The 27,731-nt window shown below is 60.2% G+C and overlaps 1 protein-coding gene across 1 annotated transcript; it reads left to right on the top strand.

The window, feature by feature from the left end:
• Positions 1 to 609: 609 nt before the first annotated feature.
• Positions 610 to 27,236, top strand: EPHA2 (EPH receptor A2). Its single transcript, XM_004741396.3, has 17 exons — positions 610 to 841; positions 5,349 to 5,416; positions 6,753 to 7,422; positions 15,499 to 15,654; positions 15,772 to 16,104; positions 16,584 to 16,699; positions 17,584 to 17,737; positions 18,204 to 18,303; positions 18,821 to 18,876; positions 19,125 to 19,250; positions 19,335 to 19,520; positions 19,737 to 19,798; positions 19,905 to 20,114; positions 20,271 to 20,420; positions 21,107 to 21,300; positions 21,905 to 22,060; positions 26,270 to 27,236. The coding sequence occupies exons 1-17, from the start codon at positions 757 to 759 to the stop codon at positions 26,373 to 26,375; spliced, it is 2,928 nt and encodes a 975-aa protein (XP_004741453.1). The 5' UTR covers positions 610 to 756; the 3' UTR covers positions 26,376 to 27,236.
• Positions 27,237 to 27,731: the final 495 nt, after the last annotated feature.

Here is a 27,731-nt window from a genome sequence, read left to right as displayed (position 1 = left end):
GAGGGAACACAAGCAGGGGGAGCGGGAGAGGGAGAAGCAGGCTTCCCACTGAGCGGGGAGCCTGATGCGGGGCTCTGGATCCCAGGACCCTGAGACCATGTCCTGAGTGGAAGGCAGATGCTTAACAACGGAGCCACCCAGGTGCCCCACATTACCATATTCTTAAAGGCTCCCGAGCCTTGATACTCTCCTCCACCTTCACCGGTCTGGGCGCCCTTCAGAGGTCCTAGAAGGAGGGGCATCCCAGTCTGTTTCACAGCTCCCCTTATAGGCCTGCTGCCAAGCAAGGATGCCCCCCACCCCATGTCAGCACAGGCCTGCAGGCCAACGTGGAGCCCCATCCCGAGGGCAAAGGGTGAGAGTGCAGATGGCTCAGGGTCAACCATCCCCACATCTGGGCCGAGGATCCTGGATCAGAGCTGAAACTTGGGAGGGCCTGGGGGGGGGGGCGCCAGGATGTCCAGAGGGCTCCAGGGTCCTCCCGAAACCCCTAGGGACTCCCCTCCTTTCCAGCCCGGTGCCAGCCCTGCCCCTTTAAAGACATTCCTGAGGGCGTGGCTTCGGTGACGTCAGCGCGGGGCATGAATGAACACGAGCCGGTTCTCACCCAACTTCCATTAAGGACTGGGGCAGGAGGCGATAAGTTGCGCGCGGGCCGCGGGCGGGAGCGGGCAGCGAGGCGGGCGTGCGGGCGTGCGGGCGTGCGGGCGTGCGGGACCAGGGCGCCAAGGACCCGGCCGGGAGCAAGGAGGCGGCATGGAGCGTGTAGAGCCCCGCGCCTGCCTGGCCCTGCTGTGGGGCTGCTTGCTGGCCGCGGCCGCCGCGGCGCAGGGCAAGGAAGGTGAGTGTGCGCGCGGGGCCTCTCCGGCCCGCTGCAACCCCGGCGGCCTGACCCCGGCACCCCGAGACTCTCGGAGCCCCGCGGGGCGACGCGCGCAACTTTGGAAACCAACCTGGCGCCGGCAGCCCTGTCGTGCTGGGGTCGGGAGGGCGCGCGCGCGCCGCCTGCGCGACGAATCTGGGACCCCCTGCCCCAGAGTTAGGGGGCCTCCGGGGACCAAGGGGTGGCGTCTGGGCGTGCGGGGCTTGGAGGCCGTTGGGAACGGGCGGCGGCGCCGGCCACGCGGTCGCAGTCCCGCTGTCGGCTTCAGGAACGCGTCCCGATGGGGGCGCGGGGGTCCCTTGGAGAACGGGGTGTCTGAGGAGCTTTCCGCGAACTCAGCGTCTCGGTGACTTGTCTTCCCTAACCCGCTTGCCCCGATTTTGCAGAGAAGCATCCTTGTGGAGGCCCCTTGTTTTTGGGGCGGGGTATCTTCGGCCGGCAGGGAGCCCCCAGCGAAATCCCCTGCTCCCTGAGATTTTCTCCACGCCTCCCTTTGCCTCCAGTCGGGCAGGAGAGTATGGGGGGAGTTTCGGGTCAACCTGCCCACGCAGAGCCTCCCTGTCTTCCCAACCCGCATTCCCAGGCTCGGGGGTCAGGTTCGGGGCCGCGAGTGCGGACAGGAAGTCCCAAAGTCAAGCGTTCTGAGCTAGGGGTGACTCAGAACGAGGAAATGCGGCAGGTGGGGGCGCGGTCTCTCAAGGTGTGGAGCCGTCACCCCAGGGCCACCGGGGAGTCCTGGCATCCGGGGGTGGGGGACTGAATCACCCACCCCCGCCCCGCGCTCTCGGAGCGGCGCGGGCTGAGGGGCCGGCAGACTTTGCCCTGGGTGGGGCAGGTGTGTGACTGGGGGCGTTGCCCCTTGGCTAGGGTCGCAGAGCGGGTGGGGGCTCCTGCCCTTGGCCGAGGACCTTCCGGACCTACACCGGCCGAAGCCGGCTTCGGTTTCCAACAGTGAGAGCAAGTTTTCCCCGTCGGACTGGGCACAGGGTGGCTTCCGCAGGCTCCTGCAGGGGGAAGTACAGAGGAAACCCTGCGAGTGAGAAGTTTCCTTGAGCCTTGCTTTCTTTATCTGCCTCCCAAAAAGGGGTGGGAGGTTTTGCTTTTCCAGGTTGGGAGCAAAAGAGGACAGAGTTGGAGCTCTTGGAGGTGGAGGTGGGGGGCGCATCCTGTCCCAGTTCCTGGATGGGTCAGGGCTCTTGGTCCCAACTTGCAGGAGTGGGCGGCAGGGATTGCTGCCATCTCCAATACTCAACCCCTTACCTACCCCGCGGCTTTTGGTCCTCCCCCTTCCTGGGGGACTGTGCCTGGAGAGAAGGGGAGAGACAGCTGGAATCACTACAGGCTTTTCTGGGAGGCTGTCCTCGGGGTGAGGGGATTAGGCAGGACCTACACTACTGAGCTGCTGAGCGGCAGTGCGCAGCCCTGGTCGCCAGCCTGGAAGCCTGTAGCTGCCCCGTCCTTGTGCTCCCATTGTGCCCTCCCCATCCTAGCCCACTAGCCACCACCCCCTGCCCCCCGCCCCCGCCATGGGACTAGGGAGGAAAAGGATGGTGTATTGGAGAGTCCTGGGGTGGGCGAACATTTTTGCTTCGGCTCCAAGAGTCCCCGTGAACAACTCCCTACATATGCTTGCAGTGGTGGTGGTGGAGGTAGGGTGGGGGGTGGTGGAGGTAGGGTGGGGGGTGTTGGCCCAGTTGGCAGCTGCTGGTGGGTTCTGTTCTTTGCTTTTCGGGCCCAGTATGGTGGATCTGCCTGGGGGTAGATGGGAGGTGTGTATGTGTGGGCAGAGAGTAGGACACACAGGCCCCTTCCACCCGTAAGATAATCTGCTCACTCTCCTTCTCCTTTCTTGCTTCCTCCCTGTGGGTAGAGGAGCGAGAGTGTATTTGGAGACCCGGATGGACCCAGATGGATTCTCAGCAGCCACTGAATCTGTCCTCTTTTTGCAGATGGGGAAACTGAGGGAGACCCAAGCTAAGCCCTTGCCAGCCAGGGCCCTCTGCACAGAGGGTCAGATCTGAGAGGCTGGCGTCTAGAGCTGCTGGAGCCCAGGTCCCCTGGCATTGGGGTTTCGGGGCGATTTTCCTGGGAAACAGAGTAGCCGGGCAGGGCTGCTGTGGCTGGATGAGGTGGCTGGCGAGTGCCCCGGGGCCCCGGAAAGTCCTTGGCTGGGTTGTTCTGTAAGAGCCCCGTTTGCCCTCTGTTCCCTTTTCCCCCACAGAGCTCCTATAGTCCCCCCCCCCTTTTCTTTAGGAATTAGTTGGTTTTGGTTAAGTGGGATGTGGGGAGAAGGAAGGTGACCCCAGGTAGTGCTGTGTTTGAGTGAAGAAAGCCATTTGACATTCCTGATGGAACTGAAGACAGAGAGTCAGGGAGGGAGGTTTCCTGGGGGTGGTGAGGGGGATCGAGGGCTCCTGGATGAGTGTGCCTAGCCAGGGCGTGTATCAGTGAGCCAAGGGGCTCCCAGGCCCCCCACCCTTTCCAGGGAACCGGAGCCCTCTGTCCCTGAAGAGCTCGGGGAGAGGGCCCCGGAGGACCAGGCTGGGCTCCGTTCCTGGTGATCAGTTCTAGGGAATTTACAGGGAGGGGGTTGTGGCTGGAAGCCCCCTGGGGAGCCTCCTTCCTGTGTGAAGGCTTCTTTTCTTCTCAGATTGAGCCCCGTGATACTTCTAGAGCCAGGCCAAGGGCTGGAAGGGGAATGTGCTCTGGCAGGGGTGGTGGGGTCCCTCTGGGCCAGGTTAACCCTTCAGAGGCTGGGAGCCCTGGGCCACCTCCCTCAGGGGCACAGTCTGCAGCTTTCACGAGTCTGGGAGGAAGAGAAATACAGAACTTTTGAGGGGCACTCACCATTTTCCTTCCACCCACCTAGCCGGAGCCAGGAGCCCCCAGATTCCTTCCTTTGTAGCCAGAACATTCCATTTGCTAGTGGGGTGAGTGAGTTTTCCAAGCCTGGGCCCCAGGCATGCCCGAACAAATCTGTGCCCCTACCCCACCCGCTCCAGCCGCCCTCCCCTATCCCCATAGCCTTGGGACAGGTGCCACATAGGATTTCCTCCTTCCGGTCTGAGCTGCAGGGCCCTTCCTAGAGAGATTTGGCCCAGGTCAGCAGCGGCTGGCAATGCCTCACATCAGGCCTGGGGGCCTTCAGCCCAGGGGAGGAGGCCATCCTGACCCCAGGAGGGATCTCTAAGACTCCTCTCTCTAGCCTCTCACTCCAGCCTCACCCCTAAATCAGGCCCATCTCTGCCCCCTGCCTGTCCGGATTCCGCCCTTAGAGTTACTCTTCCAAATCCTAGGCCTGAGGAATGCCACTTCTTGAGGCCCTATTCCTCATGCTCCACGGTCCAAGAAAGTGACTGCTTGGTCCCCCTCCACCAGGGTTTTACCCTCTTGATGGTGGAGGTGGGGAACGGGACACTGTCTGGGTTCCCTGCCTGAGCTCCCCCAGTGTCCTCTCTCTCTAGGGATGGTGGCGCCTATTGGCCGCGACCTGGGCTTGACTTACCTAGGGTCTTGGGTCTTGGCTGTAGCCACTGAGCCTGGCAAAGAGCCAGGGATGGACGGATGGGAGCTGCCCAAGGGCAGGGCTGGATTTCGGGAGGCCGCCCCTCCGTCAGGCTCCAGATGGATCTCTCCTCCCTCTGGACCTGGAAGTCCCCTCTGAAGGTTTCCATCTCTGGTCCCCCAGGCACTGCCAGCGGGGCCGTAGCCAGGGTGTGAGGGACAGGGCAGTGGGAGCGACTTTCCCAGGGACCTCACCAGCTGTGTGTATCTTTGAGCCCCTCCTGGAGGCCCTGTGGGTTCAGAGCTTCATCCTGCCTGCTCTGTGGCTTTTGTGGTGGGAAGATCAGTTTCCAGAAACCCCCCACTCATCGTCCCCCTCCTCCCCTAGAGCTGTTCCCACCTGTTAACAGCCCTCTCGGAATGCCACGAGACATGGATGTACATAACGTGTGCTTCTTGGCTTGGGTGGGGTGGGGGTGTCTCGTGCTGGGGGCGGGGGTGTGGCAGGGGCAGACACGAGAGCTCCTGAGCCCCACATGTGTGTGAAGTGCTGTTGAGGGGCTTTGTGCTTGTTTCCGGAAGCAGACGGGGCAGGCGTGGTGTCACTTACCAGGCCTGCCCGCCCCAGCTCCCTGCCCAGCTGCTGTCCCCTGCTGGGCTGAGCTCTGTCTTGCACTACCCAGTTGGGGGCTGATCCCGTGAGGGGCTGGCGTGGCTGGAGCTGTGGCCTGGGAGATGGGGGCCTTAGTCCTCCCCTAGCCTGTCACATGGCTTTGATTGGGTCCCTTCCCTTGCCTGGGTCCCTGGTCTCTGGGATATAGTGGGCTCTCTCTCTGACAGCTGAGGAAGCCATCAAGGCCTCTTAGGGCTCCTGGGGAACTCTCACCTTTCCCGCTGGACCTGGGTCCTGGGCACACACACACCCCCCAAGCTCACAGGCCCTCCCTCCCATCTCTTCCAGTTGTGCTGTTGGACTTTGCCGCAGCTAAAGGGGAACTCGGCTGGCTCACGCACCCATACGGCAAAGGGGTAAGCCTTCAAGGTCAAGCGGGGGCATGGGGATAGGGAAACTGAAACCCAGGGAAGGTGGGGCCAGCCTAAATCCAACAGCTCAGTCTTAGATGAAGCTCCTGCTTCCTACACCAGGCTCAGAGTCAGGGGCAGGGAGCTGGGGGTTGGAAGGTGGGGGACGGAGAGGCAGAAAGGGCTGGGGAGACAGCTGGAAGCCCCGGCTGAGCGGGGCCCCTTGGATGTCCGGCGGGCCAGTGGTCAGAGGAACCCTCCTGTAGTTTCCTCCATCTACCTCTTGGGAGGAAGGGGTTAAAGCCTTTCTGTCTTCAAAGTCCCAGCCTAGAAGGTGAGGGGTAAGGGAGAGACAGGGAACAGAGGCTCTCGCCCCAGGAAACCGGATCCAGTTCCTTCCTGCTGGGCCCCTCTCCCTTCTCCCCCGGCTGGTACTTCCCCTTCCTGCTAGGGGCTGAATTTGTTTTGCCTCATCCCCACCAGGACTGGTGGGCAAGACCCTGGGATCCTTTTCCTGGCTTTGTGTGACCTTGGGGAAGATACCGATGCTCTCTGGGTCTCAGTTTTTCTCTCTGTATAATGGGCCCTTGCTGAGTTCGTCCTGGGGCCGTGAGCCAGGGAGAAGTATGTTTCCAGGGGACTACTTGGGGCAGTGTCCATTGCTGGCCAGATCTGTGTGAGTCATGTGCTTGTCCCTGGTCAACTTAGCCCCCTGCAGGCCTGAGATACAACTCTGTAGATTTCCAGGATCCTAGAATATCCAGCTGGGAGGGACCTAATCCAACGCTCATTTTACAGGGTGGGAGACTAAAACTGAGGCCCAAGGACGTTGGAGTGAGGCCTTGGCCAATGTCCTGTGGTGTAGCCTAGGCTTCTTTCCTTTGAAAGAAAGAATCAAAGCTCCTTTGCTTTGATTGATTCATTCAGTCATTCACTGTTCATTCAACAGGTGCTTTCTTGAGCACCTACTTTGTTCTGTGCGGGCCCTGGGGATACAATAAATGAGTCTGATGCAGTCCTTGCCCCAATGAGCTCGAATCTAGTGTGGGGACAGATGTAGGTATCAGCACAGCGGTGCCAAGTGCTGTGATAAAGGGGATGTGGAGATTCTGGGAGCCAGAGGGGGGCACTTGGCCCAAGTCTTACCAGAGGAGATGGAGCTCATTCATGTTCTGAGGATGACCTGTTCCAAAGCTAAGATTTAAAAACTGTTAAGTGTCATCCTGATGCCCACTTGCTACCCGGGCATTGCCTCTGGGCCTCAGTTTCTCCCTGGGCACATGCCCACACTGACCTGTGTCCTCCTCCGCCCCCCCCCCCCCCCCCCCCGCCGTGTGCACAGTGGGACCTGATGCAGAACATCATGGACGACATGCCCATCTACATGTACTCCGTGTGCAACGTGGTGGCCGGTGACCAGGACAACTGGCTCCGCACCAACTGGGTGTACCGCGGCGAGGCCGAGCGGATCTTCATCGAGCTCAAGTTCACGGTGCGGGACTGCAACAGCTTCCCCGGGGGCGCCAGCTCCTGCAAGGAGACCTTCAACCTCTACTACGCCGAGTCGGACGTGGACTACGGCACCAACTTCCAGAAGCGCCAGTTCACCAAGATCGACACTATTGCGCCCGACGAGATCACGGTCAGCAGCGACTTCGAGGCGCGCCACGTAAAGCTGAACGTGGAGGAGCGCTCCGTGGGGCCGCTCACCCGCAAGGGCTTCTACCTGGCCTTCCAGGACATCGGCGCCTGCGTGGCCCTGCTCTCCGTCCGCGTCTACTACAAGAAGTGCCCTGAGCTGCTGCAGGGCCTGGCCCGCTTCCCCGAGACCATCGCGGGCTCCGACGCGCCCTCCCTGGCCACGGTGGCCGGCACGTGCGTGGAGCACGCGGTGGTGCCACCGGGGGGCGACGAGCCCCGCATGCACTGCGCGGTGGATGGCGAGTGGCTGGTGCCCATCGGTCAGTGCCTGTGCGAGGCCGGCTATGAGAAAGTAGAGGACACCTGCCAGGGTGAGTGGCTGTGCGGGGCTGGCGGGGGATGGGAGTGCTGGGGGAGGGGCAGAGGCTGGGCTTCTGGGTTCTAGTGTAGGCTCTGGCTGCGTGGGGACCCTGGGAAGGTCGTCCGGGCTCTGACCCACGGTGGTTCTGTGAGTGGGACTCCCAGAGCCATTCCGGATTTCGGTTTCCTTATTGAATGGGTGGGTTCAGTCATTCACTGAGAAGGAATAAATAGGAAAACCATGCGCCGTGGAGGTTATGAGCAGGATTGTAGGGCAAACATGCCTTGGTTCAGATCTCAGCTCTGTATTCAGCTGTGTGACTTTCAGCCAGTTTCTTAACCTCTCTGTGCGGGTTGCCGCCTCTGTAAAATGGAGAGGAACACAGGGCCCATCTCTAGGGTTGTTATGATAATCAAATGACCTAATGCCCATGGAGTGCTTAGCTCAGTGCTTGACACGTAAGTGCTTTTAAGTGTGCTTGTTATTTTTGATTCATTCCACAAATATAACTTCAGTATCGGCTCTATACCAACCCCGTGAACGCATGGTCCCTTCCCCAGAGCTCGTTCCTTCTCTGTTAGCTCACCACGGGACCTAAGGCAAGTCACGTCACTTCTCTGGGTCTCAGGCTGCTCTTTGGTGCGTGGTGGTGAGGGAACTGGACCCAGGACTCACACGCCCCCCAGCTGCACACGACTCCCCTGGCAGCCTTTGGAAAAGTGCCTGCATTGAGGTCAAAGTGGAAGGCAGGTGCAGAGTCTGCCCTCTGTGCCTGACCTTCCCCAGGGCCGTGACCCAGGTTCTCCTGATGAATCTTCTGTGGATGACAGATAGAAGCCAGAGAGGGGCCCGATTCTCTGGGACTGTGTCTGGGAATGGGGCCTGGGCATTAGGGAGCTCGCATAGGGAGGCTGTGGCTTGGCACGGCTGGGGCCAGTGACAGCGGAAATCTCTACAGCAATGTGGATTTTTTCAATGGGTGGCTTTTTCTAGAAATGGCTGTGGGGCAGGGCATTTGTGGAATGCAGGCCAGCCGTTGGAAGGCCAGCTCATCCGCGCTCTCTGGGAATTTCTTTGCTGAGATCAGCGGGGTGTTGAGAAACTGGGGTTCAGTCCTTGCAGTTGCCTGTACCCACTGGGTGATCTTGGGTGAATTTCTCTTCATCTTTGGCCTAAAATAAGAAGGCTTTCTGCTTGTTTTTTAGCTATAGATCGTGTGACAGACGAAGTAGGTTCAAATGTTGGAGGAGCCCAAACCCTTTTCTGTTAGGCTCCATTTGCCTCCTCAAACAAGTCCTCAGAACCTTGCTTAACACAATCTGTGAACCCCCGGATGAGAAGTTCCCTAGTAGGCCTGCCGCGGCCCTTCCTACTACCCTATTGTCCTTCCAGCTCCCCTATGCCGAGTCTCTCTTCCCTAGGCGGCCCCCGCTTTAGGTGACCTCCGGTGCACACTCCCAGTTTCAGACAATGACTGTGGGGTGGGGGGGAGCCAGGGCAGCCTAGTGGGTCGAGCAGGCTCCTCCCACATGACATCCTCACACAAGAATGCAGGGGTGGGGGGTGAGGGGCAGCTGAAAACTTTCCACAGGCTGGTGATTCAGGCCCTGCAGAGATAAGTGGACGTTGGGGTTGGGAGGGCTGGAGGGGGGAGACTCTCTCCAGTAAGAGGGGGCAGGCTTCCTTCCCCTGGAGGTGGAGGGGGGTCAGGGTTCTGGCACGCTTTGCTGGTGAAGAACTGCATAGGCCCCGGATTGGGAGGACTGGTTTTCAAGAGCAAAATCTTTGACTTTGCTGGTGGGCCCAGCCACCTGTTGCCCTACTTTTTCCTCTTTGAGATCCCTCAGCGTGGTTCTTAGGGGCCGTTGGTATGGCTGGGAAGCCCCAGCCGGGTTGCTCCGATCTCTACAGGCGTTTGCAGTAGTGCCTCTGACCATGGGGGCCAGTGGAGATGATAACAGAAACTCCTGCGCACAGGTGCCCTCCACGGGCAGGCTGGAGCCAGGTGAGCACTTTCTTGGCAGGCTTGCTGAATCGGACCCACCTGTCCTCGTGGCACTTCATAGACAGGAGATAGAGGCTCAGAGAGGTGGAGAGACTCACCTGGAGTTACACAGCGATGTGTGGTCGCAGCAGGATTTGAATCCGGGCGATGCAGCGGCGCCCAGGCCGGAGGATGGGTCAGGAAATGGGGCGGGAAATGACCAGTTCCTTTGGAATCCCTGACTCAGCTCCTGGCCAGCGGACAGAGCACGAGCTCACTGTGCAGCCCCCGGATGGCAGGTCCTGGTGTGGGAGGGTGGACGGTCGGGGGCACACAGTGTTACTGAGCACACGGTGGGAGAAGTGGAGGCAGGTGCAGGGCCGGCCCTCCCCGCCTGACCCTCCACAGGGGCTTGGAGCCAGATTCTCCCACTGGGGCTTTTACTGATGACAAATCGTGCCCAGAGAGGGGTGTGGATTCCCTGAGGTCACCGAGCACCTGGTCCGGGTCATCTTCAGAGCTCACTGCTTTTCAGGGTTCTTTCCCCAGGAACCTTGGCATTCAGGAAAGAGTTAAATGGACAACAGAAGGGAGGCACCTCCCAGGTGCTGCGATCTCAGACAGGTGGGCACCCTGCCCGGAGAGCTCTTGGAGCTATGTCAGGAATGAGCTACCTTCACTCTGGGCCCCCGCCCTGCCCCCGGCCCTGCCTGGGGGACAGTGGAGTCGCTCAGGCTGACTGTCCTCTCCCCTGGGGTGGCTTTGTCTCTGCTTCCTGTGTTGGCATCAGCCACTGAGCTGCTGGGGCCCTGCCTGGTGTCTCAGCCGTGGGCACTGCCAGCCAGGTGAGCAGGTGGCCAGCGGCTCTGGCCAAAGGCTCAGCCCAGCAGCTGGGAGGCCAGAGCTGGAGGTGGGCACCATGGGGACTTCCATCTTGGGAGGCTCCTGCTCCTTCAAGGGGCCCAGCCCCCTGGGGATGTCTCCTCTCTAATTTCTGTCCCCCGGTTCATAGGGACACCCCACCCAGTCCAGGCACCAGGCTGAGCATTTCATTCTGTTTCCTTCAGTCTTCATAAACCCAGAAAGGCTGAGGACGTTAGCTCTATTTTATGGATGAGGAATCTGAGGCCCAGAGAGAGGAAACGGTGACCAGTGATCAAGAAGAGGGGGGCGTACTGTCCCCAGCTCACTGCCCCCGGCGTGTGTCCTCCTCATAAGTTGTGTGCCCTTGGCAAGTCCCTTCTGGGTCTCATTTAGCCCGCCTGTCAAAGTGGGGGGGGGGGGTTGGACCCTGGCCGACTTCGTGATCAGAATCTGCCTCCTGTGACTTTCACCCAAAGCCTGAGAACCTGGATTGCCCTGGTAAGCCGCTGACTGGGTGACCTCGCCACACGGGGTGAGGAGCAGAGTCTTCGTACTGGCATCCTGAGTGGCCCAGGCCCAGCCCAGGGTCCATAGCTGAAGGGGAGGCTCTCCCTGGGCAGGGGACAGCTCCGGTCAAGGTGGTTTCGGGGCAGGTTGGCCCCAGGCTGTGTGGGGAGCTATCCCCAGAAGGCTCACTCCATCAGGACGTGAGCCCCAGGCTGGGGGCTCTGTGAGCTGTTGACTCTTGGGCACGTCCCTTTCCGGGCCTCATTTCTGTGGTTTCCTCCGGCCCGCTGGGGTGGGAGTCCTGGATGGGCACCCCCCCCACCCGCCCCTCCCGCCCCTCCCGCCCTGCGCCCTACCTGCCCCACCCTCAGCTGGCAGCGACATGGGGTGGCCTCTCCCGCCCTCTCCCTCTCCCTCTCCGGAGGTAAATGGGTCCCCAGAACGGAAGGAAGGAGGCAGGGAAAGCAAACAGAAGATAAAAGGCTGGTGGTGGGGAGACAGCAGGAGGTGGAGGCTGGTGGGGGGGTGGGGGCGCTGCGCTTATCTCGGGCTCAGGGGAGGAATGTGCCTCAAGATAGTTCTCTGGGGTGTGTGTGAAGTGGGCGGTCGGGCCATGGGGACATCCCCACATGGGGCTGCCAGGGCCCCCGCGGTGGGGAAAGGGGAGAAGCCGCGGGGTCAGGAGCGAGCAGTTCCCTTCGTGGGCAGGGTCGGTGACTTCTGGGTCACCATTGGCTGCCTGTCAGGGTACAAGACAAAGTCCACACTCTGCCTCCATGGTCTGGGGAGGTGACTGGCCCCAGGTGAATGGCCACTGTGACCTCTTGACCCTGTGACCTCGCCACTACCAGTTGGGGAGGTGGCTGGACCTGGGGGGAGGGGCTCCACCAGGGGCGAGATTTGCGTCACTCCGGAGGGCGTATGTCCCTAAGTCACTCCACGCTGCCGCCTGAGAGGCGGGCATCGGGAACTGGAAAAACCGGGGTGCAGCTCTAGGTGCAGCCGCTGTGGCCCAGTTCCCCTGCTCAGTTGTAGGCCAGGCCCACCACGCGGCCTGGAGCCAGAGAAGCCATCCACAGGTGCGCAGAGGCCAGGCTCTGGTGCGGGGCGGGGGACGTCCTGGGGTGCTGTCCCCTCAGGGTCCCTCAGGACGCTGTGACACTCGCTCCTGGGGTGAACGTTTAATCTGCAGATCCTAGATTTAGCCGTTGACTCACACCTTCATTCATTAATTCATTCATTCACTCATTCAGTTGCGTGCCCAACCCTGTGCTGAGCCATGGGCCGCAGAGAGACGGGCCGTGCCTGCTGCCAGTTGCAGAAGGCTCTCCTAGCAGCAGGAGTCCTTTCAAAGGGAGCCCGAAAGCCGGGCTGTGAACTTCCCCGAAGCAGAAATGGGTGTTATCTGCCTCACCATCATATCCCACATGGTGCCAGACACGTAGGAAGTGCTCCGTTTCTGTTTGGTAAACATAAGGTTGAGTAACAGATGCCCCCCCCCGGGGGGCAGAAGAGGGCCAGAAATTGGGCAGTCCCGGAGCGCCCGTGGAGAAGAGCTTGAGCAGGGCATTGAAGGCTGCATAGGAGTCCCCCGGTCGGCTAGGGGACCGTGGGTATTTTGTGCACGTGGGTGGGTTTGGGTGTGTGTGAGCACCTGACATGTGCCCAGAATGCCAGCAGATCCAGCCAGGCAAGGTCAGAAAGATGCAGGGGCTTGCTGGTGTCCTCACTGTGAACTCCGGGGCCCCCGAGCGCTGGCCCACTGTGGCAGGGCCCCGGGGACAGCCCCTCATGGTTGTGCTGCTGGAGGAGGGGGCAGCGCCTTCTCGTCAGGCAAGCACATGCCTGTTGACGGGGCCTGTCCGCTGTATTATCTGGCATATCCGCAGCGGAAATCTCTCCAAATTCCCTCTTTCCTGCCGGCAGCAGTCAGGCCACCCCCGGGCTCTGGGTCCAAAGCATGGAACCTGACTCTTCCCCCACCCCACCTTCCTCCTCTTGGCGTAGGATTGGGGGGCTGGCCACGTGGGGGGCACAGCTTTGTGGGGGGTTGCAGGTGGCTAACGCCTTTTTTTTTTTTTAAGATTTTTATTTATTTATTTGAGAGAGAACACAGAGGGAGAGTGCGAATAAGCAGGCTCTCTGCTAAGCAGGGGGGGCTTGATCCCAGGACCCCGTGATCCTAACCTGAGCTGAAGGCAGACCCTCAATGACTGAGCCACCCAGGCACCCCCAGCTAATGCCTTCCTTTAGAACCAAGCCCGAGCGGTGGGGGCTTAAGGTCCCCTCCCCAGCCTGGGCTGGAAGGTGATTCTGGGGGTTCCCCCCAAGCACCCTGACTCCACTGGGCCTGGACAGCTGGAGTCCGTCCTTACCTGGGGTATACACGGGCCTCTCTAGGGCCAAGTCAGGGCACTCGGGGGAGTTGAAATCCCAAGGTAAAATGGCCTGGCTCTCTGGAGTCTCATTTTTACTTGAAGATGCGGGGGAAAGAGCTATTTTTGTAACGTGACAGATACATAACGAGGAATGCAGACTACACGGGAGGGGCGCCTGGCTGGATCAGTCGTTGGAGCACATGACTCTAGATCTCGGGGTTGTGAATTCGAGCCCCACATTGGGACAGAGGTTACTTAAAATTAAAATCTTAAAAAAAAATACACGTGGGTTGCTGCAGGACAGCAGGAGATTTGGTTCCTCAGCCAATGCTGTGGAGTTGATCCTAACGTTTCTTCGCATAGCCTGTGAACGTGCCGTGTTAGAAAGACCTACCTCAGGAGGCGCAGCCCCCCGACCCCCGGCTGCTCTGAAATTAGTCTTGGGATCTTCAGGCTGTTCAAGTGGGGCAGGACTCCTCTCCGGTCTCTTCAGGCCTGTATCAGAACGTTGGTTTCTCTCTGCTCCAAAGCGAGGTGCCTGTGGAGGGAGAGGGGCTCAGAGTCAGGCGTCCTGGGTTTAAGTTTTGGTTTCGTGTCCTGGGAGCTTGTTGACCTTGGGTAAGTGGCCTTGCCTCTCTGGGCCTCGGGTTCCTCTGCTCCGAAGTGGAATGAATGATACTGTGTTCTCGTCTGATGAGCTTGTTGTGCGGACTGAACGAACGTCAGGTGTGTGGTCCGGGAGCTGCACATCATAGGTCCCTCATCAGCAGCGGTCACTGTTTGTGTCGCTGCACAGAGCAGGAGTGGGTCCCAGGCCCCCTCTGTCCTGGGCGAGCGCCCTCAGGGCCTCTGCTGCGGTTCTGAGCTGGCGGCGGCACGTGGTGGGACAGGCTTCTCACTCACGGTGGGCGAGAGCGGCTGCCGAGCTGTCCTTGGAGTCCTGTCCCCTGACTCCCAGTCCTGCTCCCCACCTCCGCTCACACAGAGACCTGGACAAGGAGGGAGATTTTGTCCAAGAATTTTCTCGACAGCGTGGATCTAACTGTGCCTTTTGGCTCTGCCTCAAACCTTCCGTCCTCCAGTGGCTCTCATCGCCCCTGGGTAAAGTCCTGGCTCCCTGGCCTGGCATTAAAGGCCTCATACAGTCTGGTCCCTGGAAACCTCTCGGCCTTCTTGTCTCCTGCTCTCCCCATTTATGCCAGAAGGCCACTCATACTTTCTGTGGGAGTCTTGCTGTTTCTTACCTCCAACATGACTTCCAACATTTCTGCCCTGCCGAACTCCTACTCGGCCTCTAAGCCTCAGCTGAAATATCCCACCGTGTTTCCTCAGCCCTCCTTAGCTCTCACCTACCCCTTTATGGCAGACATAGTCATGCGCTCCCACTCCCCGAGCTCAGGGGCTTTGGCTCATCTCAGGGTCCACGCCGCAGAGTGATATCCTGAGGTGTCACAGGACGCTGTCCAAGAACAAGATGGAGGCGGGTACAGTAGTGATGGGGTTACAGAAGAGGTCCCCTAGGGTGATCCCACCCCCCACTCTGGCCATTCGGCCGCTGCCCAAGCCCTGAACAGCCCTGCACCGTGGGCCCTGTGTCTGGGCAGCTTCCTGCCTGCGAAGCCAGGAAGGGGCTTGGGGCAGGGGCAGGATAGGGTGGTGGGAGGAAGAAGCCTCTGGAGTCAGGTGCCTGAGCCCCTAGCCGGCCCGGCCCGGCCAGGACAGGACCTTCCACCGGGGGAGGAAAAGCTGCTTCCTGGCTGCCCTTGTGAGTGGCGGAAATGACTCGGTCCTGGGAGCAGCTCCACAGAAGATGCTGGGGGCCTGGCCTGGCCTGCTTCCTGGTGGCCCAGCCCCGGAACAGGAAGGCAGCCGGGTCCTGGGGTGAAGGGGACACCCGCAGGGGTGAAATCCTGAGTGGGCGTGCCTGGCCGCTGGGCTGAGGCTGTGGTGACCATCGGTCAACAAAGGCCCGCGGTGAAGGTACAGTTCCTGCCCTGGGCGACTGGAAGCCGAGATGGGGACCCCTCGGGCTGCCCCGCAGGGATTAAAGGGGATGAGGCAGGTGTGAGGTGGGGTCCTGGGGTGAGATGGAGCCTGGAGCACCAGGCTCAGGCATGGCCCTGGTGGGGGCCAGTGGCACGTGTGCAGAGTTTGGAGCACGGGGTGAGGCACTTCCTGGGTGCCCAGCTCTGGGTGCTGGCCGTGCACTTCGTCATCACAACCTGGTTGACCAATGAGAAAATAGGCCCCCAGAGGTTTGGCAGCCTGCGTGGGGTCCCACGATGAGATCCCACCAGAACAGTCGCTTTGGGTGAGACATGGTTGAACTGATGTCCATCCCTCTGTCCTCCAGCCTGCTCGCCGGGATTCTTCAAGTCCGAGGCGTCCGAGAGCCCCTGTTTGGAGTGCCCTGTGCACACGGTGCTGGCCCCCGAGGGCGCCACCTTCTGTGAGTGTGAGGAAGGCTACTTCCGGGCCCCGCAGGACCTGCTGTCCATGCCCTGCACGCGTGAGTCTTGCTGTGGGTCAGGGAGGGCGTCTGGGAGGAGGTGTGGGGGGAATGTGGCGTGCTGCTCGATATATGCAGGCTACCCCGCTCTAACTCTGGCCTCTGCCCTCCACACAGGCCCGCCCTCTGCCCCGCACTACCTCACGGCCGTGGGCATGGGCGCCAAAGTGGAGCTGCGCTGGACACCCCCCCAGGACAGCGGGGGCCGGGATGACCTCACCTACAGCGTCACCTGTGAGCAGTGCTGGCCTGAGTCGGGCGAGTGCGGGCCCTGCGAGGCCAGCGTGCGGTACTCGGAGCCGCCGCACGCACTGACCCGCACCAGTGTGACCGTCAGTGACCTCGAACCGCACATGAACTACACCTTCGCGGTGGAGGCCCGCAATGGGGTCTCGGGCCTGGTGGCCAGCCGCAGCTTCCGCACCGCCAGCGTCAGCATCAACCAGACAGGTGAGGGCCGGGCATCAGCGGGACGGCCACCCAGGGCTTGGCTGTGTCCAGAGGGAGGCGGCAGCCCATGGTTAAAAGCAGCAGGCCGTGGGTTTACCTCTGACTGAGCTCTGCGGCCTCTCTTACTTTCCTCACCTGTCAAATGGGAGTCGTGATAGGGCTCTCGAGAAGATGCAGTAAATTACCGTGTAGAAGCCTCCTAGGACAGTACCGGTCCCAGACAGGATATACCAAGAGTCAGCTGTTGCTTGGGTTTTATTACGTCCGCGCTCATGAATACTCAGAGGGCGCCCCCGATGGGCCAGCCCGCGGGGTCCCAGGCCTGTGGCTCTGTGCGACAGAGCTGGAAGAATCCCGGCTTGGGATCTGGAGAGCCCGGGCTGTAGGTGGGGCCGGGTCTAGGGGCGCTCGCCCACACGCCCCGCAGCTGCCCCTGCCGTGCCTCCTCACGGTCCTCCCCCATCCGCTGTCCTGCCCAGAGCCCCCAAAGGTGAAGCTGGAGGACCGCAGCACCACCTCGCTGAGCGTGTCCTGGAGCATCCCCCCACCACAGCAGAGCCGCGTGTGGAAGTATGAGGTCACCTACCGCAAGAAGGTAACTCCAGGGTCAGGGCAGACCCTGGCCAGGCCGGAAGCAGGGGACCAGACTGGTCATGTAGATGGCTTACCGCATTCTGCTGATGAGGACACCGAGGTCTGGGGTCTTCCGAGAGTCCCCTTTCCTAGGCCAGCACAGCAGAGAGTGGTGGCAGAGAAGACGGAGTGTTCTGGAGTCCCCAGAAGAGATAGTCAGGGTTGGGGGGACGAGTCAGGCAATCAGACACACCCGGGTTCATGCCTTGGGTCATGCCCTTGCTGGCTGGAATTTTGAGCGACTCACTTCATTTCTCTGAGCCTCTGTTTCCTCCATGGTAAGAGGAGCATCAGGGGGTGCCCTAGTGGCTCAGTCAGTGGAGCATCTGACTCTCGGTTTCAGCTCAGGTCACGGTCTCAGGATTATGGGATCGAGCCCACGTTGCCCTGGGCTCCCGCTCAGCAGGGGGTCTTTTTCTCCCTTTGTCCCTCCCTGTGCTTGTGCTCATGCCCTCTCTCAAATAAATAAATAAAATACATTTTTAAAAGATTTTATTTATTTATTTGACAGAGAGAAATAGCGAGAGAGGGAACACAGGCAGGGGAAGCCGGAGAGAGAGAAGCAGGCCTCCCGTGGCGCAAGGAGCTCAACGTGGGGCTTGATCCCAGGACCCTGGGATCTTGATCTGAGCTGAAGGCAGAGGCTTAAGGACGGAGCCAACCAGGCACCACTATAAATAAAATCTTTGAAGTATAGATATATAAGTAAATAAAATCTTAAAAAAAAAAAAAAAAAGAGCATCGAGCCTGCTAACATTAGTGACCTGCTTTGCTAGGCTCAGCTGGGGGTGGTCTCTGGTGGGCCAAGCTGATGCCCCCCCCCCCACACACCGCCCTCACCCACAGGGGGACTCCAACAGCTACAATGTGCGCCGCACCGAGGGCTTCTCCGTGACCCTGGATGACCTGGCTCCGGACACCGTCTACCTGGTGCAGGTGCAGGCGCTGACGCAGGAGGGGCAGGGAGCCGGCAGCAAGGTTCATGAGTTCCAGACGTTGTGTGAGTTGGGCAGCCGGGCGTGAGGTGGGCTGGGGCCCTGAAACAGGACAGCCGGGACGTGGGGGAGGAGGAAGTGAGTCAAAGAACTTAGAAATGCCCCCCCCCCCCGTCCTGGTCAGCCAGGGCCTAGGAGAGCCTGGCGGGGATCAGCTCCAAGTCTGGGGAGGGACCCAGGGACATGCCTAAAGGGCAGTGTCGAGAAGGAAGGACATGGGGTCCAGCATTGGCAGACCCAGTTCAAATCCTGTGTCGTGGAAAGACTCCCACACACCTGGCGGTTCCTGCCGTGTTCCCTAGGGAAGACTTGTCATTTGTCATCTATGAAATGGGAATAAATATTCTCATGAACCATCACGAGTAAAGACATCCAGCACATGTCCCTAAAGTGGCCCTTGGGTGTAGAAGGGGCATTGCCATGATTTGGAGGGCGGGGGGCTCCCAGCTGATGAGCTGTTCTCCCCCACAGCCACAGAAGGATCTGGCAACATGGCGGTGATTGGCGGTGTAGCCGTTGGCGTGGTCTTGCTTGTGGTGCTGGCGGGAATCGGCTTCTTCATCCATCGCAGGTCTGTCATTGCCCACGCCGGGTTCCCCAAGGGCTGAGGTGGGACTCAGGGGCGGGAATCTCGGTTTCCTGTCTGGAAAATGGGGCTGATGGCAAATCTAATCCCTGCCTCCCGGGGACCTGGGAAGATGCGGTGAGCTGTCAGGTCCCCAGCCCAGCGCCTGGCATGCCGTGGGGGCTCGGGACACGGCCGTCATCGTCTTTGCTTTTGTTAATAACGGTGTGTCCACACTTCCTCTGGTCACGCAGGCAGGAAGCTCTGGGAGCTCTAATGAGGAAAGCCCTCATTATGGCCACTTACGGGGCCATTACGGGGCGTTGATCCCAAGGAGGGAGTCCTGCTGGCTCATTTCCTCCCTGCCTCTCCCACTGCCTTCCGTGCGCCCTCTGCCTGCTGAGCAGAGTGCCCAGCGCACCAAGCCCCTGCTTAGGACTGGAGGGTGGGGGCATCAGGAGGCTTGTGGCCAGACCAAGCCACTGACCTCCCCTGTGTTTGTTTCCCTGTGGGGTTCTCTTAGGAGGAGGAGCCTGCGGACCCGCCAGTCCTCAGAGGACGTTTACTTCTCCAAGTCAGGTGAGATGCAGTGGCCTCCTGGGCCCGTCCGTACCCTGCCCTGCTGGTCCCACAGCACCCCCCCCCAGCTCTGTGGTGGAGATGGGGCAGCTGAGGGGGGCCCCAGGGCTCGGGGGCGGGCAGGGGGGGTGGCCCTGGGGCTTCCTTGAGCAGCTGAGAGGGGCTGAGCTGGAAACTCAGTGATCACCTCACCCCCCCCCACGGACCCCTCACCAAACTGTGCCCCTGCCTCTCTTTTTCCACTGCAGAACAACTGAAGCCCTTAAAGACCTATGTGGACCCCCACACGTACGAGGACCCCAACCAGGCGGTGCTCAAGTTCACCACCGAGATCCATCCCTCCTGTGTCACGAGGCAGAAGGTCATTGGGGCAGGTGAGCGCGGCGCCCCGCGGAGGGGCCTGGGGCCAGTTGGCAGTGCCCCATGGCCAGGCTGACTCCCTCCTTGTGTTCCCACAGGAGAGTTTGGGGAGGTGTATAAGGGAACGCTGAAGGCTTCGGGGAAGAAGGAGGTGCCCGTGGCCATCAAGACGCTGAAAGCCGGCTACACGGAGAAGCAGCGGGTAGACTTCCTCAGCGAGGCCAGCATCATGGGCCAGTTCAGCCACCACAACATCATCCGCCTGGAGGGCGTCGTCTCCAAATGTGAGCACTGGCCCCCGGGGTTGGGGAGGGGACCAGGGTGGGGGGGATGCGGGAAATCCCGTCCCCCCCCCCCAGGATCTGCCCACCCAGAGTCGGGGTAAAGAGGGGTTGTACACTTAGGCCACCATACAGGGGCTCCGTCCATAGCTGTGCCCTCCCTGCCCCGTCTACACCTCTGGCCGCCCCCTCCCCTCACACCTGTGCTGCCCTCTGCAGACAAGCCCATGATGATCATCACTGAGTACATGGAGAACGGGGCCTTGGACAAGTTCCTTCGGGTGAGGCTGTGGGTCGGGGCTGGTGGGGGCCCAGGGCTGCCCGGGGTGCACTGGGGGGTTCGGGGCCGGCAGCGGGGGGCGCTGGCTGAGGGCCTGTGCTCCGCAGGAGAAGGACGGCGAGTTCAGCGTGCTGCAGCTGGTGGGCATGCTGCGGGGGATCGCGGCCGGCATGAAGTACCTGGCCAACATGAACTACGTCCACCGCGACCTGGCCGCCCGTAACATCCTGGTCAACAGCAACCTGGTCTGCAAGGTGTCCGACTTCGGCCTGTCCCGCGTGCTGGAGGACGACCCCGAGGCCACCTATACCACCAGCGTAAGCACTCGGGCGGCTGTGGCTGCTGGGGGAGAAGTGGCCTCCATGCTGTGCCCCCTGGGCGTGGGCTCCGTGGGTGGGAACACCCCAAGGCCTCACGAACAAGGGGAGGCTGGCTGGAGGGCCAGTGGTGACAGGGCTGGGGGTCCCCTGCAGGGTGGCAAGATTCCGATCCGCTGGACAGCCCCGGAGGCCATTTCCTACCGCAAGTTCACGTCCGCCAGCGACGTGTGGAGCTACGGCATCGTCATGTGGGAGGTGATGACCTACGGCGAACGGCCCTACTGGGAGCTGTCGAACCATGAGGTAGGTCCCCGTGCCCTGCCCGGCCCTACCCTGCCCTGAACTGGAGACCTCAACTCCTTTCCGTACCCCGGCAGCCAGGTAGAGAAGAGTTTTGGGGGCTTACTTTCCTCTGGTACATCCAGTCCATGTTTATCGAGGGTCTACTGTGAGCCAGGTCTTGTGTGGGGCTGCGGAGCCGGTCCCTGCTTCCGGTCGGTGGAGGGACATGGAAATGGGTAGTGGGGAGAGCGGGTGCCTTCCTGTGTGCACACACCTGCGTGTGCCTGTGTGCGTGCATGGGGTGTGTGAGTGTGCTTGCCGGGCCGGAGACTAAGGAGCCTCGTGGGAGCAGGGGGAAGACCCGGAGCGGGAAGAGGGCGCTTGCTGGAGGGAGTGGCTGGTGTAGATGTCCCGAGGCTGGAGGGATGCTGGCAGGAGGGCATGCAGTGTGGCTGCTGCCCTGGGGTGCCCCTGAGGGAGCAGGGTCAGGAGCCCCTGCCTCTGTGGAACTCTGGAGACAGCCTCCTCAGCATCCGCCTTTCTGTGTCTCTGACACTTGCACGTTGGGCTCAAGAAAGAGTGCTCGTCCCCTCTGTGTCTGGGGCTCCCCTTCCCTCCTGTGCCCAGCTGCCCGTGTGGGCCTCCCCAGGGAGCTGGCGGGGCTTTGGCGGCCATGCGGGGCGCCGCTGACCCTCCGGCCTCCCCAGGTGATGAAAGCCATCAACGACGGCTTCCGGCTGCCCACGCCCATGGACTGTCCCTCCGCCATCTACCAGCTCATGATGCAGTGCTGGCAGCAGGAACGCGCCCGCCGCCCCAAGTTCGCCGACATCGTCAGCATCCTCGACAAGCTCATCCGGGCTCCCGACTCCCTCAAGACCCTGGCTGACTTTGACCCCCGGTTAGTGCCATAGCCCCTGGGCTTGCCCGCCCCCCCAGCCCAGCTCTACCCCTGAGCCGCTTCTGTGTAGTGGCCGGCCAGGGCCGGGGCGCTGGGGGCTCGGGACTTCCGCCTGGGCTCTTACCCTGTACGGGGGCTCGGGTGAGACTAAGAGACGCAGTTGACATATGTGAGAAATGCGTTGGGCCCTGCGCTCAGCGCTGAACATGTTTTAACTCATTCGGACGACCGATGAGATGGGTCCTATAATTACCTGCCTTTTGTTGATGAGGAAGCTGAGACGGGGCGATTAAGTATTTTATGTGCTGGCAGCTGGCCAGGCTGGGGCTGTGCCTCCAGGAACCTGAATCTGAACATTTTGTTATTTTGTGGTTATTGGTGCTGGTGTTGGCGGGGGTTGGGGAGGGGCCCAACAGGAGCTGTAAACAACCAGGGCTTACAACATGCCCGCCCGGCACCCTGAACCCTACCCGACCAGGCTTCTCTGTTGTCCAGATAAGGAAACTGAGGCCCAGGGCAGTTGGGAGAATTGCCCAGGTTAGGGAGCGGCGTGGGGGGCTCCACGCCACCGCCGCTCACCTGCAAGTGGTGACCCCCGTTTCAGGGTGTCCATCCGGCTCCCCAGCACCAGCGGCTCCGAGGGGGTGCCCTTCCGCACGGTGTCCGAGTGGCTCGAGTCCATCAAGATGCAGCAGTACACAGAGCACTTCCTGGCGGCGGGCTACACGGCCATCGAGAAGGTGGTGCAGATGACCAATGAGTGAGTCCGGCCCCGCCTTCTCCCCACCTGCCCACCACGCCCCTCCTCCCCTTCACTCTCCTCTCCCGTTGGGGGGCAGACGGGTTTCCCAGGAAGGGCAGAGCTAGACCAGCCGCCAGGAATTCTGGGCACTCCAGCCTGGCTCCCCGCTGTTTCTGCATCTTTTTTCCAGAATGGGAAAATATAATCACTGTCATAATCAGAGCAGTGTTGACTGTGGGCTGACTGTGTGCCAGCTGTGAGTCCCAGCACCCGTGAGTCAGGCCTCAGGATAATTTGGCCGTTGGGGCTCGTCCATCTCCCCACCGGGGGATGGGAGGGAGAGGTGCAGGGACTTGCTCAGGGGCCCATGGCCACTTGGGGCCCAGTAGGGTTCCAGCGCTGGTCAGTGAGGGCCCAGAGATCAGGGACCACAGAGGTCATTAGTGGAGAAACCAAGGCCTAGAGAGTACGTTACCTGCCTAAAGTCACACAGCCATTAAGGGGCTGCATGTCTCTCTGGGATGCTGAAGAGAAGTGGGCAGAGCCCTTGGACTTCCTGGCTATTGCCTAGGAGAGAGTGTCATAGCCCCTCCTCTCCCAGGGACCTCTCCCCACATGGTTGTCAGGCTGCCCTGTGGGAGCCCTGCTCTCCCCTCCAATGTCAGGGACCTTTCCCGGCATGGCCTTGGCAAGGACCTCTCTTCCCATCCCTGGTGGGAGAAGACACGATCCCCTTAGCCTTTTGTGCCTCTAAAAATAGTGTCAAGTCCCAAAAGCCCAGCTTGTTTAGGGTCCAAGGTCAGGGCCGGAATGGGCCCTGGGGCTGGGAGGTTTTGGGAATCACATGGAAGGGTCCACCCAGGCCTCCCACAGTTCTGGGTTACAGAAGTTCTGGGATCTGGGCCTGAATGCAGGAACATTCTCCAGGGCCTCTCAAGACCACTCAGCTGGCTGGTGATTGCCGGTCAGAGCTTCGTAGACTGGGCTGTGTCTCCTCCCCGGGGACGGGGAGTCAGAGGGAGATGGATCCCAGGATATCTTCTGTCTCCAGCCAGCAGCAGGGTCCCAGGCTCGAGCTCTGCAAGTTGTGCTTAGCTTCAAGTCCCACGTCTGCCATGTCCTAGCAGGAGACCGTAATCAGATTAGGTTCCATCTTTGGGCCTTGGTCCCCAGTTCCCTGCTGTGCAGAGTGGATAGGTGAGTGCAGGGGACATGCCTGGTACACAGTAGGGGTCTAACCCATGTCGCTCTCCTCGACCCCTTGCTCTCAGCTCGCAGCCTGTAGGCAAAGGCCAGGGTTCCTGCACCCGCCTCCTTTTGCCTGGGAACCTGGAACAGCCCCTTGGCCCCTCCAGGGGCTCCCACCAGGGACAGCACAGCTACTCTTGTGGGTGAGCCGAGCGGAGGGCAAGGAGAAGGGCTTACAGGAAACACATGTTCTTAGAAGCTTCCCGAAATAGCCCGGGGTGCTCCTCGGCCAATTCCTTTCCCACGAGCAGGGACAGGGCTGTCTTGGATGGATGGAGGTTGTGTGTGTGTGCATGTGCACTGTGTTTTGAAAGGCCTGAATAAAGGCAGGAAGTCATTCCACACTCCCTCCACCTCCTACCAGCTCGGAGCTCGGTGGCGCTCGGAGCTGGGGCCTGCGTGACTCACCACCACTGCCTCCTTCTTTATTTCAAATAAGTGAAATGAATGGGGAATCTTAGAGCACTTTTTTTTTTTTTTTTTTTTACCCAGAAGGCTGTGTCTACACAGGCCGTGAGTCCCAGTGGGAGGCAAGGAGTTGGTCTCAGAACTTGGCACTTTCGCCGATGGGGTCAGGTCAAGGTTTAGGCTTCAGCGCTCCCCCCATCCCCCGCTCCCGTCGCTCCCCAGGGGCCGGCTGCTTGCCACCTTTTCTCAGATTGAGCGTTCACCATGTTATTTTGGAGTTGCTACAGTTTCCAGCTAGACTGGTGGCTCTGCATGTCTTTTGGGGAGCTAAGGAAACGGTAGATACTGTAGCCCAGAAAAATGCTCAGTCTAGCAAGAGGTCCCGTCCAGTGTCTGGAGGGATGCAACACGGCTTTCTGGGAGGGGAGCCCAGAGTGCCCTCAGCATAGACTTGGTCCTCATGCCCTGTTTGCCAAGGGAATGAATCATTGTTGTGGGAGGCTCTAGGAGCCCTCTCTCACCGCTTGTGCCCAGGGCCAGTACACAGCAGGTGCTCCTTTGAATTTCCCTGAACCAGGGCAGGCATGGAGAGTGCTCGGGAGAAACGTAGCCTCGGTCGTGTGTCTGGGAGTGGTAAGAGGGAAACTGAGGCTGGGGCAGGAACAGTCTTGGGACAGTCCGTGACTGATCTTGTGTACCTCTGTGGTAAGCAGATGTGGCGTGGAAGGGGTCAGGGTCTCTCATGTGTGAAAAAGACTGGAGCCTGGGGTACATGGCCCGGGAGCACCTGAGCAAAGCTTCCCATTTTAGATATGCAGAAACTGAGGCCGAGTAACAGGACAGGACCTGCCCAAGGCTTTGATGAAGTCCAGGACTAGAATGGGCTTCTTGCCTCCCAGCCCAGGGGTTTTGCTTCCTCGATGGGCCTCAGGAGCAATCTTGGCTCCCACCCCCATGGGATTAACTACACCAGTATGGAGGAAGGGCCCAAGGCAGCCTGGGCCGTGGCCCCATGTTCACTAAAGCAGCCATCAGTCATTCAGCAGATAAATCCTGAGGACCTGCTGTGTGCCGGGCCTATCCTGGAGCCCAGGGGACTAGGTCTCTGCTGTTTCCCTCCTGGCATTCACTTAACCCATTGGTTCTTAAATCAGACATCAGGGTCTTTGGGACCCAATAAGATGCAGACTCGCTGCCCCACCTTCAGAACTTCGAGGTCAGTGAGTCCAGACTTGGGTCCAGGATCCTGCCTTTTCGGGAAGTGCCTCCTTCCCCAGGGATCCGAGTGTTTCCCTGGGAGCCACACTTGGAGACCTGCAGGTGTGGGGGAAACAGCACTGCCTTTTCAGCGGGCCCAGCTGTCTTGGTTAGAATGGCTTGCAGGGGTGGGTTAGGAAGTTCTCCCTGGTGTCTGACGTCTGGCCTTCCTGCTGCGGCGGGGGCAGCCAGCCCCTCCTGGGGGTCCCTCAGCCACCCTCCCCACGCACCCGGGGCTGCCTTTCCCTGCCCAGCACCTCTCTGAGGGCTCCCAGAGCCTGTGGGAAAGTCATGTCTCCGGAATTGCAAACAGGAGCTCCTACCGTATAATTAGTCTCGTTTATAGCCAGGAGACGGCCCATAAAAACCGGGGTGTTTTCATGGGTTTGGGCTGGTGGGTGAGGGTGCTGGAGGAGAAAAGTCCCAGAGTGAGCAGTAAACGTCCTGCTCCAGGGCTCCTGGGAGCATAAGTGGTTTTACAAGGGGACAGGGCGGGGCACGGAGAGGGGGGCAGGAGAGGGCTGTGGGCCCCTGGGCACATCTCCCCATCCGGCACCGAGGCCACTGTCCCTCTCTGCCACCTGTTTCTGGGGGGTCTCCCGCCCTCCAGTTAGGTACTCAACCCGTTTCATAGATGAGGAAATTGAGGTTCCTAAAGGGAGAACACCTGCCCCGGGTGACCTGGTCACCTGATTGGGGGCTGCAAGCTCCTGTCCTTAGCAGCCTGCAAACAGAACTTGAACCCTTGAGGTCCCCATGCAGAGTGTTTCCTGAGTTCTTTCTCGGTTGTCAGCCATAGGTACTCGGAGGGAATAGGAGTGGATTAAAGTGGGGACTGGGAAGAGCTGTGAGCAGCAGTGCTAGAGGGTCCCTGCCTCCGTTCCCCTGGACCCGGTGATGGCATCTGTGCTGCCCTGGGGAGGAGGCCTTAACTGGGAACAGTGAGGACAGACCAGGCTGGATGCCTTCTCCCGAAGGCATTTGTTCACAGCTCCTTCGATTTCCAGCTCCTCCATCTCCTGGCTGTGTGACTTTGGACACGTTGCTTTACCTCTCTGAGCCTCCAGTGTTCAGCTCTGGGAAAATGGCGGTGGAAAGAGCACCTGCTTCACAGATAGTGGTGCAGATTGCATGGGGGACAGGAGAACTTCTCACAGAGTGTGTGCTTTAGTCACTTTCCGAACTGTGTCGATGTTAGCAAGCCTTCAGGGTGTGGATCCTGGCATTGTGCCTCTGCCCACCCTCCCCACAACCCCCCATTCTCCCTCACCTCTCCCCAGCCAGCCTCTAACTCCCTCTCTCCCTCCCCGACAGTGACATCAAGAGGATTGGGGTGCGGCTGCCCGGCCACCAGAAACGCATCGCCTACAGCCTGCTGGGACTCAAGGACCAGGTGAACACAGTGGGGATCCCCATCTGAGCCCCGGCAGGCCACAAACCCCCTTGGCCAAGAATACTTGAAGAAACGGAGTGGCCTTCCTGCCAGCTCTGTGCTGGGCCACCAGGGACCTTATTTATTTCTAGCTATTCCTTATTGATGGCATCCTAAGGCCTCTGCTGGGGGGGGGGGTGTCTTGGACAACAGCTAGGCCTAAACTGGGGAGATGCTCAGGGACCCCAAGCTGGGGGCCTCTTCGTCTACAAAGGACAGACTGCCAAGCACTTAGGAGGTGCTGCCGTGTTCCCGGCATCCCCTGAGGCAGGAGCCCCACCAAAGCATTTGGACAAACAACACAGGACATTTCCAAATGGACCTCCCTTTCGCCGTCTTGGGACGTGGAGGGGTTGGCCTGTGGCTACGTGAACAGGGTGCCTCCGGCCCCACCGCCAAAGGAGAAGAGGACAGCCAGCAAACTCAGCTGGGCAAGACCCAAAGTGGCTCCCCGGTCTCTCTGGTGCCTTCCTCAGCCCCCCAGGCCCTGTCCTCAGCCCCAGCGGGCCGAATCGTGCTCCCCCGGGGCCCTCGCAGGATGCTTGGTTGTGTTGAGGTTTTTTTTTTAAATATCTATTTTGTACTTTGTGGGAAGTATGTGTGTGTGTGGCAGGGGGCCCGGCCAGGGCTGGGGGGGCAGACGGTGGCCTGTTGTCAACACATTCCCAGGCTGGGGGCGGGTCCATCCGGTCTTCCTCCCCTTTAGACATTCACTAGTCTGTCAGTGTTACTGATTTTGTTTTTGTTCGGTATTTTTTTTTCGAAACTTAATTTATTATTATTTTTTTTATATTTATTGCTAGGAAATGACTTATTTCTGCTCTGGAATAAAGTTGCAGATGATTCAAACTCTTCTTGGTTTTGAGTCTCTGGGGGAGCCGCGGGCCCGGAGAGAGGCCCTGTGGGTTGGAAGTGGGGGGTGGGGAGCTCACCCTGAGCCCTTAAATGGACCTTTGCGCCCAAGGCACACACATCGTGGAACCGTGGGAGTGGGGGGTGGGTGGGAGGTGGGCAGGGGGCCAGGGAGCAGGCCCTGCCAAGCCTGGCCTCTATGCCAACAGGCCTCTGTCACCTTTGATCTCTAGACTTCAGGAGGGCTGGGAGGCAGGAGAACGATGAGAACAGCCACCAGCTCCCTCCCACACGTCTCTGCGGGGCTTGTTGAGATAGATTCTTCGACCATCCGTGTAGGGCTCTGAGGTTTATAAAGGCTTCTCACAAGTTTTGGCTTGTTGGAACCTCAGTACTCTTGAGTTTTTGTGAGCAGCCCCATTTCACAGAAAAGGAAAACTGAGACTGGGCCCAGGAACAGGGCTTGCCCAAGGCCAGATAGCAAGTTAGAGG

This window comes from Mustela putorius, unplaced genomic scaffold, assembly GCF_011764305.1.
Source record: "Mustela putorius furo isolate JIRA1106 unplaced genomic scaffold, ASM1176430v1.1 tig00003853_pilon_pilon_pilon, whole genome shotgun sequence".
NCBI lineage: Eukaryota > Metazoa > Chordata > Mammalia > Carnivora > Mustelidae > Mustela > Mustela putorius.
The sequence above is the reverse complement of the archived record's forward strand: the minus strand, read 5'-3'. Positions and strand labels throughout refer to the sequence as shown.

What these genes read in the sequence shown, in the direction of transcription:
- EPHA2 (XM_004741396.3), top strand. Translation starts at nt 757, where the DNA reads ATGGAGCGTGTAGAGCCCCGCGCCTGCCTGGCCCTGCTGTGGGGCTGC. An exon ending in CGTCAGCATCAACCAGACAG is followed by an intron (nt 16,105 to 16,583) that starts GTGAGGGCCGGG and finishes TGTCCTGCCCAG; the next exon opens with AGCCCCCAAAGGTGAAGCTG. An exon ending in GGCTTCTTCATCCATCGCAG is followed by an intron (nt 18,304 to 18,820) that starts GTCTGTCATTGC and finishes GGGTTCTCTTAG; the next exon opens with GAGGAGGAGCCTGCGGACCC.